The sequence below is a fragment of the Scomber japonicus genome, chromosome 3 (assembly GCF_027409825.1).
Source record: "Scomber japonicus isolate fScoJap1 chromosome 3, fScoJap1.pri, whole genome shotgun sequence".
Taxonomy (NCBI): Eukaryota; Metazoa; Chordata; class Actinopteri; order Scombriformes; family Scombridae; genus Scomber; species Scomber japonicus.
In genome coordinates, this window is record NC_070580.1 from 19,990,505 (window position 1) to 20,005,420 (window position 14,916).

Below are 14,916 nucleotides of genomic sequence, written 5' to 3' on the forward strand. Positions count from 1 at the left end.
AATTAAGGAAGGGCATTGTCAGATTCCATATTTGACCTAAGGTCACATTAGAGAAGTTTCCGTCTGGTGTGCCATCAGACCAAACATGGAGTACTGAAGTGTCCAATTAAGGAACAGACATACATTTGTTTCAATTAAACGTTTGAACAATAAGAATTAGGGATAAGAAAGGGCAGAGTTGACCTTTTCTTAATATAGGTGATAATAGGTATAATAATGACATTAATTTACTCTCACAGTGACTGTGAATTTCATTTTTACACATTCCTACATTTTAAAAAAAAGAGTCCAAAAGGGAAGTTAAAATGTGGTGCATATTTCTCTAGTGTGACAGTGATCAGGCGGGATCAAGAAATAGATGTCACAGCTGGAGACACGCGCATGGTCATCTTACTTCATGAGAAAAATGGGAGAAAATTTCTCTGGCCTGTTTTAAGATTGAAGCCGTCAGACAGCAACGCTGAAGGAATTTTAGGTGGGTGGAGTATGTGTTCAAGCCTGTACACTGTTCATGGATTGCATTACTTGTATGATTTCATATCTGATCAACAATATATGGAATCCGTGTTTGCACCTAGTTGTAGTGGTTGATTGTTATACTGTTATATTGTTTGTTATCTGTGTGTCCAGCTCTAAAGCCAGCAATTTATGAGGAGGTGCAGCAAACTCCCTCAACAAAACTTAAGATCAGAGACCAGGAGATTGATGTTACCAGGTACATTTTATCCTGTATTATCATTTTGTGGAGCTGCAGCAGCTGTTTGAGAATATTATTATATATTATCATCATTATGATTATGATTATTATTATTAATACTGTAAAACATAAAGATATATGATCAGTTATGTCTATCTTTTATAGATCTGATGTTGCTGACTACAGTATTGTGACAGCCCCGAGACTGGGTTGCTGGCTCATGTCTGCTGAGTCTGCCCTACAGAGACCGCTGGATGATTTCATTGTTGCAGAACTTTAACTGGGAAAAATGTTGATCTACTTGAAAAGATCAGATAAAAAAACATTCTCTGAAATCTCATTCACCTGTTACTAACCTAAACAAATAAATTGTTTCCCAGCTCTTTGGTTTTCTTGTATGAAGTTAATAAGTTAATAGTTACCTAAACAAATATTCAGTTAGTATTCCTGTTTGGTTTTGTTTGCAAACAAATCTATTAATGACTCTGCTTCACATGATGACATCAGCCTGCCATCCAACATGTTGTTAATAATGGGCATTCATTCATCACTTTATATATCGTTGATATCAAAAATGATAAAATCATGTAAATAAAACATAGTTTTCAAAAAGCATTGTTATACTTGTACACGACTATGTAAGCACATCATCGGGGATTCAGCTGCTAAAAGAAAAGTAAACAGTGTTTAATACAGTGAATCAATCATGACTTCAGTGCAACAGACTTCGGTAAAAGTATAGGTTTTAGCAGAAATGGCAAAAAACTATCTACCAAGGACTCTTACAATTGCAACAGAACAATTGTGAAGAAACTCTTCAAATCCTTAATCAAGTAAATATGCAGATCACTTATTACTTAACAACAAAAAAGCAGTAAAAGATGCTGAATTCAGAACTTAAATAAACATAAAGAATATAAGTGTTAATTATATTCTAATAATTCTAATAACATTTTATGTAAGGAGTTTATACTTAAGTAGTGCTAGCTCTGTCTGCTTTACTTACTGTTTATTTACTGATGGTTTAAACAAAGATCAACAAATAGCTTGTTACTACTGCTATCAGCTGTATGTTGTGGAGTGAAATATTACCCTCTGAAGTTTATGTAGCAGAGCAAATGTATACATTCTCATAAAAAATGGAAAAGTTGCCTCACAGTCACACTCCCAGTATATACAGTGCTTAAGTAAATATGCTGTTTCCTCTTTACTTTAACAAAGAGAGCTCAGTTTACAAAGTACACAAATAGGTGCTTGTTTTTTAACACATTCCCCAACAGTAATTGAAAGAAATAGGTTTTGCATTGAGCTCAGCATTATGTGGTCAAACCAGTTGGCCCACTGTGTGAGATGTGTGTCATTGTGTTTCATCTCTCTCTCAAGCAATTGCATTGCTAGGGCAGGTCAAAGGTATGTGGATTCTCATGAATGGAGGCGGGAACCTGTTTTTCAAGGCACAGTTGACATTGACAGGAAATCTTAACCCTAACAGTAATTCTAACCCTAAGAATGTGTACCTTATTGTTAACACATTTAATAAAATAGCCATAGAAAATGATAACTGTGTTAAAAAAAAGGCATTTCTGTCTCTAGAGTTATTTTTTAACCCAGTGTTAAAGGTGGAGTCCGGTTTTGATTAATAAACAATAGTCATAGACTTTGCCCCTGTAGGTCGTGTTGGTTACACTGTGATGAGGAATTCAGAGCAGGAAGTTTCTGGAGGATTGTGTCCATTTTAACACGATAATGGAGAGGGAGTGAGAGAGAGAGGGAGGGACTTCTTAGTCAGGACAGTGACGTGTTGTATAGTGCAAGTTTCACATGACTGAAACACTTGTTGTAACACTAAGTGTAGGGCTCAATGGAGAGGATATACACTGTTCAGACTGGATTACTTTAAAACGGATTACTAAACACGGTAAATCACCTAGACAATAAATGATAAATGAGATTATGGTATAATTTGATTATTATGATTGATCATTTGTAGTGTTGTATTTATGTTGTATTTATGTTTTATGTTGTATTATTGTTTGCTTCCTCAGTGCTGGAAGTGTTTTAAGGAGACTCTATTTAGTTCCCAGATAATGTGTCTATTAAAAGATTTTTGAATTTTAAAAATCAAAGTTTTGAACACAATAAGATATTGGAGCTATTTTTTCTTAAAGTTTGAAGTTTTATCCAAGTCAATTATATTTATATATTTATGTATATATATTTAATCTCTCTTCTTCCCCAGGCCAAAAACAACATTGAAACCCAGGCAACATCCAGTGCTGTGCTCTGACAACAACAGGTTGTTTTAATTGACATGCCAGAGTGCGGTTCCTGGCAGGTTATCATCAAGTTTAATCCCTGTTTGACTTGATAAACAGGGTTCTCATGTCACCTGGAGAAAAATATTTGTAGAAAAATGCTGAAGGCCCCAAATCTTAGCGTTGCCTGACAAAATGTTTCCTCCTGGATGGCTCAGTTGGTGCCTTTTTCTGACCCTTTGCATGCCGACCTGTGGTTTGGAAATAACTGACTATGATGGCGACGATGTAACTTGCACACAGGTAGTGTACAGTACATGACATACATACATTCTGTTGACAGATTTTAATTTCCTTTTAGTACTGAGGCAGCCTGCTCTGACGTTTTAATTTCCTTTTTCACTGATACAGTGTTTTATTCTCAAACATTTAATTAAAAGCAAACAAATAGTCATAGCCATCTGCCAGAAGTAGGGATGTTGTCTGTACACTTATCACAATATAGGCCTTTGAACAGCAAATATCTGCTGTTCTGGCACATATTCAATAAATGTTTATTTCTGTTTTCTGTTTAAATTTGTGCCTTCTATTAGGGTCTCTCTGAATGCACCCTGTGGGATGAGGTGCTAATGCCAGACCCTCACGATGCTGTCGATGTCCAAAACCTGAGGCCAAAATTCAAACTTTGCTGCAAGGAATTAGCAGAATGTACATTATGTCTGGTGATAGACACAGAGCTCTACATCCATCCAGATAACAAAATAGAGAGTGAAGACCACTCTGGGAATGATGAGGAGGATTACAGTAATCCAAAAGGTGACAATGGAGGTTGTGTGAAGCCCACTGTCATTTTTTTAAATTTTGTATGTTTGAATCCAATAACCAATCCAATTAATCAGCTTTACTACAGTTTTTGCCATCCAGGCAGCTACTGGATTAATTTCCAAGAATCAAACTGGAGAGATATGCTTGTAATAGACAACACTTACTCATCTGTCATTGTGAAATTATTGTTACTTAGCAACACGGAGGAATCTGTTTTGAGCAACAGTCAGCTACTGAAGAGCATGTCCTGGGATGTTGAGAAATCATTACTGGAAAACAACAAACGAGAATACAGTTAACAGTAGTTTGTTGTATTTGTGTAAATGTTGTTTCCTTTGAGGCCACAAGTAGAAATAAGATTTGTAGCTTTACTACACATCTTAATCAATCAAGTTGAACAAACAGTTAAACACAGGCTAACATTTTTACTGTGAATGAATACCAGTGGCTGCCTGGAAAATGAAAAATCAGTAAAAAGTGATGGTATGCTTTTGGCAATACAGAATATGAATTTGTAGTATGAAGGTTCCTCAGCTCATAGTTAAACAGAAAAAAAACACCTGTGTGTTCTTTAAATTCTGGATTAAGAGTTTAAAGTGCCCTTTACAGTTCAGTTGTATTAGTTTTGGTGTGTTCTAAGCCCTCTCCTTTCTGTGTTGCAACAGTATCTGTCACAATCTGTTACCAAGCAGCGCCAACCATGTCCCAGTGCAAGAGGGTGGAGTTTACGGTTAATCATGCAGCTCTTACGCAGTCAAACCTGGCACAGGTACTCTAGACTCTGTACTGTTAAAGATACATGCTCACTTCCAGTCAACTTGTGTGATAAGCCGTATGTGTGTGTGTATGATGTCTACAGGTGTCCATGGTGATAAATAAGCCAGCAGGAGTATACTTCGGCAGTCAACTGTTTGTTTATTCATCAAATTTGTCAAAAGAAGTTGTGGCGCCTTCTCATGAAGAAGGTAAAGTTTATTGTTTAACTACAAAGCACCTTTTGAAACTCACTGCACCACTGCTCACAACAAGCATGGCAACAGTTACTGACACATATGCCTGTCTGTTCTCAGTGTGCTCCCAGCAACAGCAGAAACACACTGAAGAGTGTTATGGTAAATTATCCCCATTAAAGACATCCATTGCTTTTTGTATCTTATGTATGTTTGTCTTCAGAGGGAACAAATCAGTTTTTCTTTTTCTCCTTTCAGTGCCCACACTCATCCATGTTATTAACTACGACATGAATCAAGTGGAGCTACAGTTTGCTGGAAGAAACCTGAGCTTGCACTCTGTGTGTGCCCAGTATGAGGACAAAGGAAGATGTCAGGTCTGTGTTGTAAGAAGTTTGTGTTTCTCTCAGAGATCTGTTACTCAAGTTAAAGAAGCAACACAACAATTCAAAAACACTATTACATGTAAAAGTTTAGTCATTTAATTTTCTTTATGTAATCATTCATCCTGTACACACCAGGGTTATTATAGTTAACTAAAACTGAGACCAAAACTAAAACTAGCAGTGAACAAAATAATTTAGTTAACTGAAATAAATACAAATTATAGTTTTAAAAAACGAAACAATGCAAAACTGAACTAACTAAAACTAAACTGAATTGCGGATAAAATCAGCTTCTTAATTGTTATCGTTTTGTTTTCTCCCTTTTTACTGTCCTGTTCAGTTTGACTTCTTCTAATACCTGGAAAACTAAAACTAAGACTAAAACTAAAACTAAATAAAAACTAAAATAAAACTACTTAATCTGTTGTTGAACTAACCAAAATTAAACTGAAATAAAACAAACAAACTGAAAAAAATAAATAAAATAAAAACTAATGAAAATTAAAAACTATAATAACCCTGGTACATACTGACCACAGAAGAGGGTTAGGGTTACCCTAAGTACCCTTATTTTGAGCAAAAAACAGAAAATTCATGTGATGATAAGCCCTCTCAGCTCTCTGAGGTATTTAAATAAAGTAGATATCTTTATATCTTTCACAGTTGACAGTGTTTTCCTGTTCAACTGCAATGGAAGCATAGTAACAATGAAATAAAAAAAGACAGCTGAAGGTTCATAATAGCGTCAAACACACTTTTTAATTCACCTTTGTATTACTTACAATGAAAGCGCATTATGAAGGGATCTTCCAGTGTTCAGTAATCTTGTGTCAATCTTGTGTCAATGTTTATGTAGACACCTGACTATTGTTTAAGGAGAGACTGATAGACAAAGGAAAATGTAAACTGAAGTATTGTTTGTTTAATCTCAATCAGTCAATGCAACAGAAGCTGTATTTAAGTATAATGCAGTAAAGAGTACAATGTTTCCCTCTAAAATGTAGTGGGGGAAAAATATGAAGTAGCATAGAATTGAAATATAAAGTGGAATTGTAAATATAGGATACTTCATTTCTTTCCTCCACTGGTAACTCTCATTAAAACCATTTTAACTGTTACTTTAGGTATTGAACAGGATGACCATCCCACTGTACTCTGTGACGCCGTGCATGTGTCTACAGGTATTATTATTTAAATATCACAATCAGGTTTCACCAATGTATTATTAGTGATTTGTACTATAATAACTGACGATTTAAATAACTGACGTGTGTGTATATGTGTAATAGGCATGGCGTGAGGATGGTCATCAGCGCATTAAAAGTTGCCCCTTTGCAGGTGAGAAGGTTTAAGGTTTTTTTGTTTTTGTTTTTTGGTCTAATTTTTCAGGGTGAAGTTTGTGTGTTTTGGCTTTTTTGTTCTTACATTTTCTTTGTGTCTTCTAGGTAAATTTGAAGAGAACATGTGGCAGAACGTGTCTCTGTCTGTGAGCAAGGGTCAAATGAATAATGAAGGTACAATGCTGTTGTGGAACCTGTCTGCCCCCTGCCGTCTGAAGGGTGAAGTGTGGCCCTGTCACTGGCCTGCAGACCTAACAAAGGAACACTGCAGTGAGATAAAGGGTTTTAGACAACAGCTGGAAAATAGCACATGGAAGCAAAACACCAAGGGACTCTGGGTAAGACAATACCCAAACTTAAACCTCTCATTTGGTTAATTTAAATACATTACCATCCCATTTTCTCTTTGATTCCCCTTTAAGTAGCTTTAAAGTTGGGGAAATCACCTTACTGCACACTCTCTGACATAACCATATATATGTGCTATTTTGTATGACTGTAAGTGGAAATATTTTAAATGTATTGTGCAAACTTGTATCTTCATTCCCCCAATTTGTAACCTGGCACATTTTGTATATCCATGAAGATTGTATGGGTCTGAACCATCTCAGGTTGCACAGCATTTAAGAAATTAAAAATATTTACAATTGTGTCATCTTCAGGAGAAAACAGAAGTCTTTGAAGACATCGACCTTGAGCTCTCACCATGTGTGATGGTAAAGTTTATTTAACTGTTCTCCAGTAAGTCACAGCATTCACTCTGACATAAATAAACTAAATAACTCATTCATGTTTGTCCATTTGTGCAGGTGAAAGTAGAGGGAAATGGACCTAAGCTAGGTCCAATATGTTATAAAGACAGTGAGTCTGACACATTTTATAATTACAGAAACTGGTGTTGGTTTGGGTATTATATTATATTATATATTCAGTACCTATGAGTACATTTGAGTTTTGACAAAGTGTGACTTTGTTTTGTCTCTGCAGCTGGCAGGTGGCGCTGGAGTCTCCTGGTTGTCGCTGTGGTGCTTCCGGCTTGCTTGACCGCACTCCTCTATTATTTTCTTCGTGACTTTGTCAAGAGTAAGTGTCGCAAATATGTAATAATTCCACAACCAACAGTTTCTTAGGAGACAGAGCAGTGTCTTTTGTAACCAACACCAACATTGTCCAGTTGTGTGCATTTTCTCAGGCGCTTCCCACGAAGACTCTTTTTATTTGCCTCAAAGACTAAATGCTGTTTATTGGATCTGGGAATCTTTCATACAATAAAATATGCACACTTATGAACTGATGCACACATTTTGTCCACATACAATTTGAGGAATTAATTATTTATGGCACTAAAATGACTAAAAGCTTCCTGACTTTTGCAGGATGGGTGTGGAGCTGGCATCATAGAGGGTTTGTAGAGGGTGAGTTTTTATCTACTTTTACCAAAAAATAATGATGGAACAAGTCAACTCTCTGACAGTCATCTCCTTGTTTTTTCCTCTTTTCTACTCTGAAGTTGGCAGGAAGGGTTATGTGGTGCTGCTGAGCCCCCCAGATGTGGATTATAGTGTTTCAGAGTCTGTATGTGAGCTCGGCACTCTGCTCTCTAACCAGGGCTTCAGTGTATCTGTGGACCAGTGGAGCAGGAATGAGCAGTGTGCCCTGGGGCCTCTGCCGTGGCTGCACTCCCAGCTGCCGAAGCTAAACAGTCTTGGTGGCAGAGTTGTGCTCGTATTGACCCGCAAAGCCTTGGAGAGAGCAGAGGAATGGACTCATCAGCACATAGAGGTAGACAATGATCTCCCTCAGGAATTGTCCCCTTACTCTGATGTGTTCACGGCCTCCCTGAGCCTCATCCAAGCGGACAATCAGCTGGGCAGGGCTGGTGAACGTTTTCTCCTGGTGAAATTTGACTCCTTCGCTGTGCAACCTCTCAAGAGACTACCAAAGCTTCTTCAGGGGCTTCCTCTGTTCCAGTTTCCCTCCCAAACAAAGGCTCTCCTGTCTGACTTAAGTGTGGGGAGAAAAGGGAGGGGATCAGGTAGACAGACATGGACAGTGTAGAAATGGGTTGCCTCTGAAGGATGGAGACTAAAGAAGGACCAAACTAACAGAGAAGCATTGCCCTGTAAATATTTTGTTGACACAAACTTGGAGACAATGCCTTTAAAATATCCAAAAATGTCACACTGAAAAATGATTGTTGCTCGGTGCACATGAAGAACGTGTTCTTGCAGATGGTGGATATGATAAAGAAGAGACAATTTATAGAATAACACTGGCCTTAATCTATATTACTGTCAACAAATCCCATGACAAGACCAAAATAAGCAATATGTTTTTCTGTTTCTCAATATTTATGGAGGTATCAGCACAAAACCTGCTCATTACTACTGAACACATTCAATCATTTTCTAAAGCATCTGGGGACTGTACTCAGCCAGGATTGAATTGTGTCTTTGTCAAGCAGGGACTATTATGGGCACTCTTGAATATTTACAACACTAAGATGGTGTATGATTCTTAATGTAATGAAAGAACATATCAACCAGTGCAACAGTGTGGCTCATGTATGATGTTTTTTGGAGAACAATGAAGTGATATGGCTTAAAATAAATAAGCTATATTGTGCAATTGCCTACTTGTTGGCATTGTAGGTTCCATTCATTGTTTGCTTTTCATGGGGTTTGTTGAATGTAAGAAAAATGTAGAATATGACCAGACTGACACTTTGGGCTACAAAATATTTAACCTCAAGCCCTGCAAGCTAATTATATCCATGTACACTAAGGCTCTCAACACCGTCTAAATAAAGAGACTTATTTTTGTGTCTGGCGTTTCTCGGATTGTGATTGGCGGGCTCTAAGTGCAGGATGGATGGATCTCATTGGTATAAATCGGTGTCAGTTTATGCACACGCAGAGGCACTTGATAAGAATATCATTACATACCGGTGGGGCGGTGTGTAAGGGCTGCTGCATGCTCCGCCCGCTCGGGGTGTTCGGGTTTAAGTCGGAGAGAAGCGTGACAGAGTTTCTCAGCTGTGTACCACCTCTTGTTCAACTTTAAAGACCGTGACTGTTCACACTTAGCAGACGCACACAGAGGAGGAGGACTTCATGTCAAGGTCCACTTGAATTGCTGTTATGTTGACTGTGAGTTCATGTTTTGTTATGTGTTATTTATTATGAATGTGACGGACATTTTCTAAATTAGCCTATAGGCCATTTAATGCTCAGACAGTACATTAAAGTTAGTTAGTTAAGACAATAAACAATAAAACAGGATAAAAATGATAGAAATATTATAAAGAAAATATCAAAGTGAGTCCCCTTAATAAAAAAGCTCCCTATATTATAAAGAAGGTCTACACTTGTGTCATCAGGCTATATTTATGGACATGACATTGATTTTTCACCATGAACTAAAGGCTGTTTGAACCAATGCTTGGGCAGAAATGGACAAATCAATCCATTAATCAATCAATTAATCAATCAACCAATCAGACTGTATTTACATGGCACTTTTCATACAAAGAAATGTAACAAATTTCTTCACAATATCAATAGGTTTACATAATTGCACACACTTCCACATCAATGTTACCTGATTTATATTGTTTGATGTACTGTTGTAGTATTATGTGTGTCTTGTAATGTGTCCTTGAGTGCTTTGAAAGGAGCCTTTAAATAAAATGCATTATTATTATTATTTGTATTATTTGTATTATTATTATTATTATTATTATTATTATTATACATCCAACATTTATTCAGCTTATAGAAATTATACTGTTACATTCATCTTATCGGACTTCCTCCAGTAAAACAAAATGTGCCACAAACAGACCCCAGACTCAGACCTCAAATCTCATCTTTGAGCCTTAATTGCTAAAATAAGAGATAATGAGATATACTAAACTATATTTTGAGAGCTTTTTTTTTATTTAAAAAAAAAATCATTATTATACTTCCAAGCGTCATTTAACAAACCTGAATGTGATATTGTGGAAAGAGATAAACAGCTTTATCTTCTGGACCAGCTTGGACAGATGGGGGTGAGGATGCTTCACAGGGACCTGCTGCCGGCTGTTTGGCTGTGTTGTCTGTTGGCTGTTCAGGTGCACAGCTGTCCAGATGCCTGCAGAAAGTGTTTAGGCCCAGAAAATGACAAGTGTGTGGAATGCAGAGCAGGATGGATGCTTCATTATAACATCTGTGTAGGTACTGTATGCAGAGGTTTGTGGAAATCATGGGGTATGGATGGCAATAGACAGACTAATTATTGAATATATGTGTTTTCATGTGTTTCAGACATTGATGAGTGCGGCACTGAGCTGGCTAAGTGTCCTACCAGCAGTTACTGCTTTAATACAGAGGGCTCCTTCGAGTGCAGAGGTTAGTGGTTTAGTCATGGTCTAAAAAAAAACAATATAGAAGTGAAATTGATTAACTTAAAAAATGAACTGAATAACTAAATAAACTAACGAAAATGTCAGAAATGAGTGAAAAATGCAAATCACAATATTCGAGGCACAGTATACCAAACAACTTGTTTTGTCTTACCAACAGTCCATAACTCAGTTATTTTGTGATATCAAACAGTAAGAAGCAGGAATTCTTCATATTTCACAATTTGGAAACAGAGAATACATTTTTACTTGATATATATCTTTAACAATACATCAATTATTAAATTATGTTTTCCATTAATTTTCCATCAATCATTTCTGGACTGATTTATGTTTTCATACAGCTTCATAGTGCAACCTGCCCAGTCCAATACTGGTCTTGTACTGTGCACAATGGGGTAGCTCCATGTTAAACATTTCTACCTGTCTGACCTGATGTCATATTGTATGCAGTGTTTTAGGAGTGCAGTGCAGTCTGTAAATGAAGATATTACACTTTCATTCTTTTCACAGACTGTGACCCAGCCTGTGTGGGCTGTATGGGTAATGGTCCGGTACGCTGCAGAAAGTGTGCCCCTGGGTACAGACTGACAGGGTCCAAGTGCTTGGGTAATTGCATCTAAGAAAATCTTTTTAATTATCTCACCTGCATGAATTCATTATGTGCTTCTGAGGAGCAGCAGCAATCTACAAATCTCTGGAGAGATTACAGCATAGAGTATGTCTTTATTTTCTCAGATGTAGATGAATGCAGTGACAGGGTACTCGCCTGTCATGGTCTGAATGAGATTTGTACCAACACTGAAGGCTCTTTCTCCTGCAACTGTGCTGAAGGATTTATCCGCAAGGAAAGTGTTTGTGTAAAGAAGCAGCTGCCTAGTGAGTGACGTCTCATCTCATCACAGACACACATTAACATGTCAACACATATGGTAAACCTACTGCAACTATTCAAATGTGCATCTCCTTCTGCAGGTGTCCAGGAAAAGGGTCTGTTTGAGGATATCCAGGATGAAGAGGTAGAGGTTCTGCAGCAGATGTTCTTTGGCGTGGTGCTTTGTGCTCTGGCCACAATGGCTGCTAAAGGAGATATGGTCTATACATCTCTGTTCATGGGTGCAGTGGCAGCCATGGCGGGGTACTGGCTCTCTGACAGAGGAGACCGTTTGTTAGACAGCTTCTTAAGGGGACGTTAAAGCTCAGCACTGTCTGTGGAAGCACTAAAAAGAGGATTTCACACTAAAAACTTTGATGTTTCGGAAGATAGACACTTTATCTGGCAAACTCAGACTGCTAAAGCCTCAGATTAACTGCAGCTCAACTTTTTAATGCAATCTTATATTTGAACAAGGACTGAGGACTTTGTCCCTGTCGCTTTGAGAAGGGGATCTCTTTGCAGGTGTTACGCAGAGAATTTACAGCATTAATTTATACATTGGTATGTCTGTGTGTGGGCATATTTCATGTTTATACTGTATCAATCACACTGTATTTGTACTGCAAAAACATTTTTGATGTTGTAACCCCTTTTCTCCATGTGCACATTGATGTATTTCTTAACACTGAAATAAATACTATTTATTTCATTTAAAGGTTTAGAAATCAGGGACAATGCACATTAAAGCAACATTAAGCAGCAACACCAACATCAACAAAACTGATTACACCAGACACAACTAACAAGCTAGCAGACCACAAGCAAGCGGGACATAGACAATAAACACATTATAAAAAGCCATGCACAAAAAGCAACAAAAATGCTAGACAATACTATATGCCCTGTATTGTACTTTATACTCAAGATTATTCTATTATCATTTTACAATTATTAATGCTAGATTATTCTTTTTAAAATGACTTAGTCTCCTTGAGGTTGAGACCTGAGAATAAGAAGCATTCATAATCAGTCAAGCACACAATCAGCAAACAGACACAATGTATTATTGTATATTTTTTGTATATTATAGCTTTTGACATAGTCAAAGCAAACATGTGAGAGTATATGTTGAGGTAAAAAAGGTTAAGAAGAGGTTAAAAAAATGCAAATAATGTGAATATGATATTGGAGCATATATTAAACATGCATTTCTATACCAGTGTGCCTGTTTGCAACAATATCCTATTATACATTTAATATGTGTAAAAAGTTAATATTAGGCTGTTAGTGGTAGACAGTATTGAATTTAGCTACTAAGAGTAATATTAATATTAATATTAACATATTGTAGCATCCGCCAGGACGTGTTGAAAGGATGACGAAGTGTTATTCAGCAAAACTCCATTTATTGCTGTAACAGTACAGGTTACTGTCAGCCGTAACCACGCCAAAACAACCAAAAACATAAAGTTAGCCGTAATTCCAACTGTGCCCTCAGCTCTCATTCCTCAAGCTCACATATACGCACATGCACGCGCACTCACACAGCCCCCATCCCTGTCATACTCTCACCCCGCCCCCTACTCACTCATTCAATCCCAAACATCTCATTAACTCACAGAACAATTGACATTATAACAGAACATTACTGCAGAGTTGCTACAATATTGTTATGGATAGGTTTGGGGTTTTTCTTTCCTTTCGGTTTATTGGTTTGAGCAGAGCTGGGTGGTCTTGGTTGTCTGTTGTGAGAGGTCACTTCCTGCCCATTTGTTTGGCAGGAGTGATTGATTGATAATGGGTCACAGCTGATCGGCAGGAGGATCAAAGAGAGCATGGCACCTGATGAGAGAGGACGCCAGACCACGTAGGAATCAGATGGGAGTCAGTGACCACCCATCTCTCTCTCTCCACAACTACACACACAAAATCTGAACTATACTTAACACCATGGGTGGGCTGGCGGCTCACTGGAGCTGCACTGGGGCTCTTCGAACCACTGAGGGGAGACATCCTCATGGGGGTCCGGATCGTCACACGGCTGCAGTAATTGTAAGCATAGCAGCCAGGTATTTGCCACTGGGGTGACATCAGCTCTGAATTACCATGGTCTTCCTTCTTTCTTTAACTCTTGGGGGGGGGGGGGGGGCACTATGGAGTGACAAGTCTGGGGTAGGGCTTGTTTAGGTTAGCAGTTTAACAATATATTAAGAAAAACAAACACATACAGAGACAGAAAGAAAGTCACCTTTATTTGATGGATATAAACAAGCTGGCCAACACTCAATAGTAATATTCTGATTACAGCACATACAATAGCAAACTGGGGCACTGAGGACAGCCTCCTAGGTTAAAAAACAGAAAACATTACAGAGTATCCATGCGTCATTCAAAACTTTTACTCAGTCTCACTTTTTTTTCTGGGGACTTCCTCTGATAAAGTTTTTTTTAAATAGATTTTCCTCATATGCATTTGTAACACGCACATACAAACAAACAAACACACACAGCCATAAAACAAGAAATGCAACTGTGCACATACACACAAGCTCTCTCTCTCTCCCTCTCACATACACACACACAGACACACACACACACACACACACACATATCTCGCTTTTCTGAATACATTTACACCAGCAACCCAAAAAACATGCTGCATTCTCACAAAACTGCACAGGCTGTCTACTAAGGGGACACAGTAAGTGAGACACACATCACTCTCAAACACAACATCACACCGTCACAATGCACGATGCGGATGCAATTAATGTATGAGGAATGATGCTTCATGGGAAATTAGGTCACGTTCACACAAGTAAATCATTCAGCATGCTGGACACTCACATTTAACTTGTTCCTAGGTCTTTACTGTACAGCTCAAAACATTTACTTATACAAATAGTACAGTCTCAAACTGGTATATTCAATAAGCTGAAACAATAGAAAATATAAAGCTAACTTAAATACAAAAAATGAATAAAAAAAGTAAACGTAATATTTGTTCTGTCAAACAAAAAATGTTTCTGGCATTGGTCACAGTGATTTGTTTGATCCAAAGTTTTCAGCAACAGACAATAAAAGAAAAACAACCTGTATACAACAATAAAGTGAAAATGTGGTTTAGGCGTTTTATACTTTTTTTTGAAGGCCCTTGAATATTACTGGTGAATCTGCAGGC

General features: G+C 37.6%; 3 protein-coding genes across 8 annotated transcripts in view; all 3 read left to right on the top strand.

The window, feature by feature from the left end:
• The window catches only part of LOC128355985 (inter-alpha-trypsin inhibitor heavy chain H3-like), a 15,434-nt gene extending 14,354 nt beyond the window's left edge, over positions 1-1,080 (top strand). For all 6 annotated transcript variants that reach the window (XM_053316391.1, XM_053316395.1, XM_053316392.1 and 3 more), the window contains 3 exons: positions 327-475; positions 631-715; positions 863-1,080. In XM_053316391.1, the coding sequence (XP_053172366.1) occupies positions 327-475; positions 631-715; positions 863-977 (349 nt within the window). In that variant the 3' untranslated portion in view covers positions 978-1,080. The remainder of the gene's footprint in view (positions 1-326; positions 476-630; positions 716-862) is intronic.
• A 1,199-nt stretch (positions 1,081-2,279) lies between these two features.
• il17rc (interleukin 17 receptor C) lies at positions 2,280-9,275 on the top strand. Its single transcript, XM_053316400.1, has 16 exons — positions 2,280-2,425; positions 2,460-2,615; positions 2,937-3,255; positions 3,546-3,768; positions 4,443-4,546; positions 4,637-4,742; positions 4,848-4,889; positions 4,986-5,104; positions 6,238-6,294; positions 6,403-6,451; positions 6,559-6,791; positions 7,116-7,169; positions 7,263-7,314; positions 7,441-7,536; positions 7,830-7,868; positions 7,964-9,275. The coding sequence occupies exons 3-16, from the start codon at positions 3,148-3,150 to the stop codon at positions 8,509-8,511; spliced, it is 1,830 nt and encodes a 609-aa protein (XP_053172375.1). The 5' UTR covers positions 2,280-2,425; positions 2,460-2,615; positions 2,937-3,147; the 3' UTR covers positions 8,512-9,275.
• Positions 9,276-9,404: 129 nt separating this feature from the next.
• Positions 9,405-12,283, top strand: LOC128355989 (protein disulfide isomerase Creld1). The gene is made up of 6 exons (XM_053316401.1): positions 9,405-9,602; positions 10,490-10,670; positions 10,761-10,844; positions 11,372-11,467; positions 11,597-11,737; positions 11,834-12,283. Exons 1-6 carry the CDS (start codon positions 9,594-9,596, stop codon positions 12,052-12,054), a joined length of 732 nt encoding a protein of 243 aa, XP_053172376.1. The 5' UTR covers positions 9,405-9,593; the 3' UTR covers positions 12,055-12,283.
• The last annotated feature ends 2,633 nt before the right edge of the window (positions 12,284-14,916 follow it).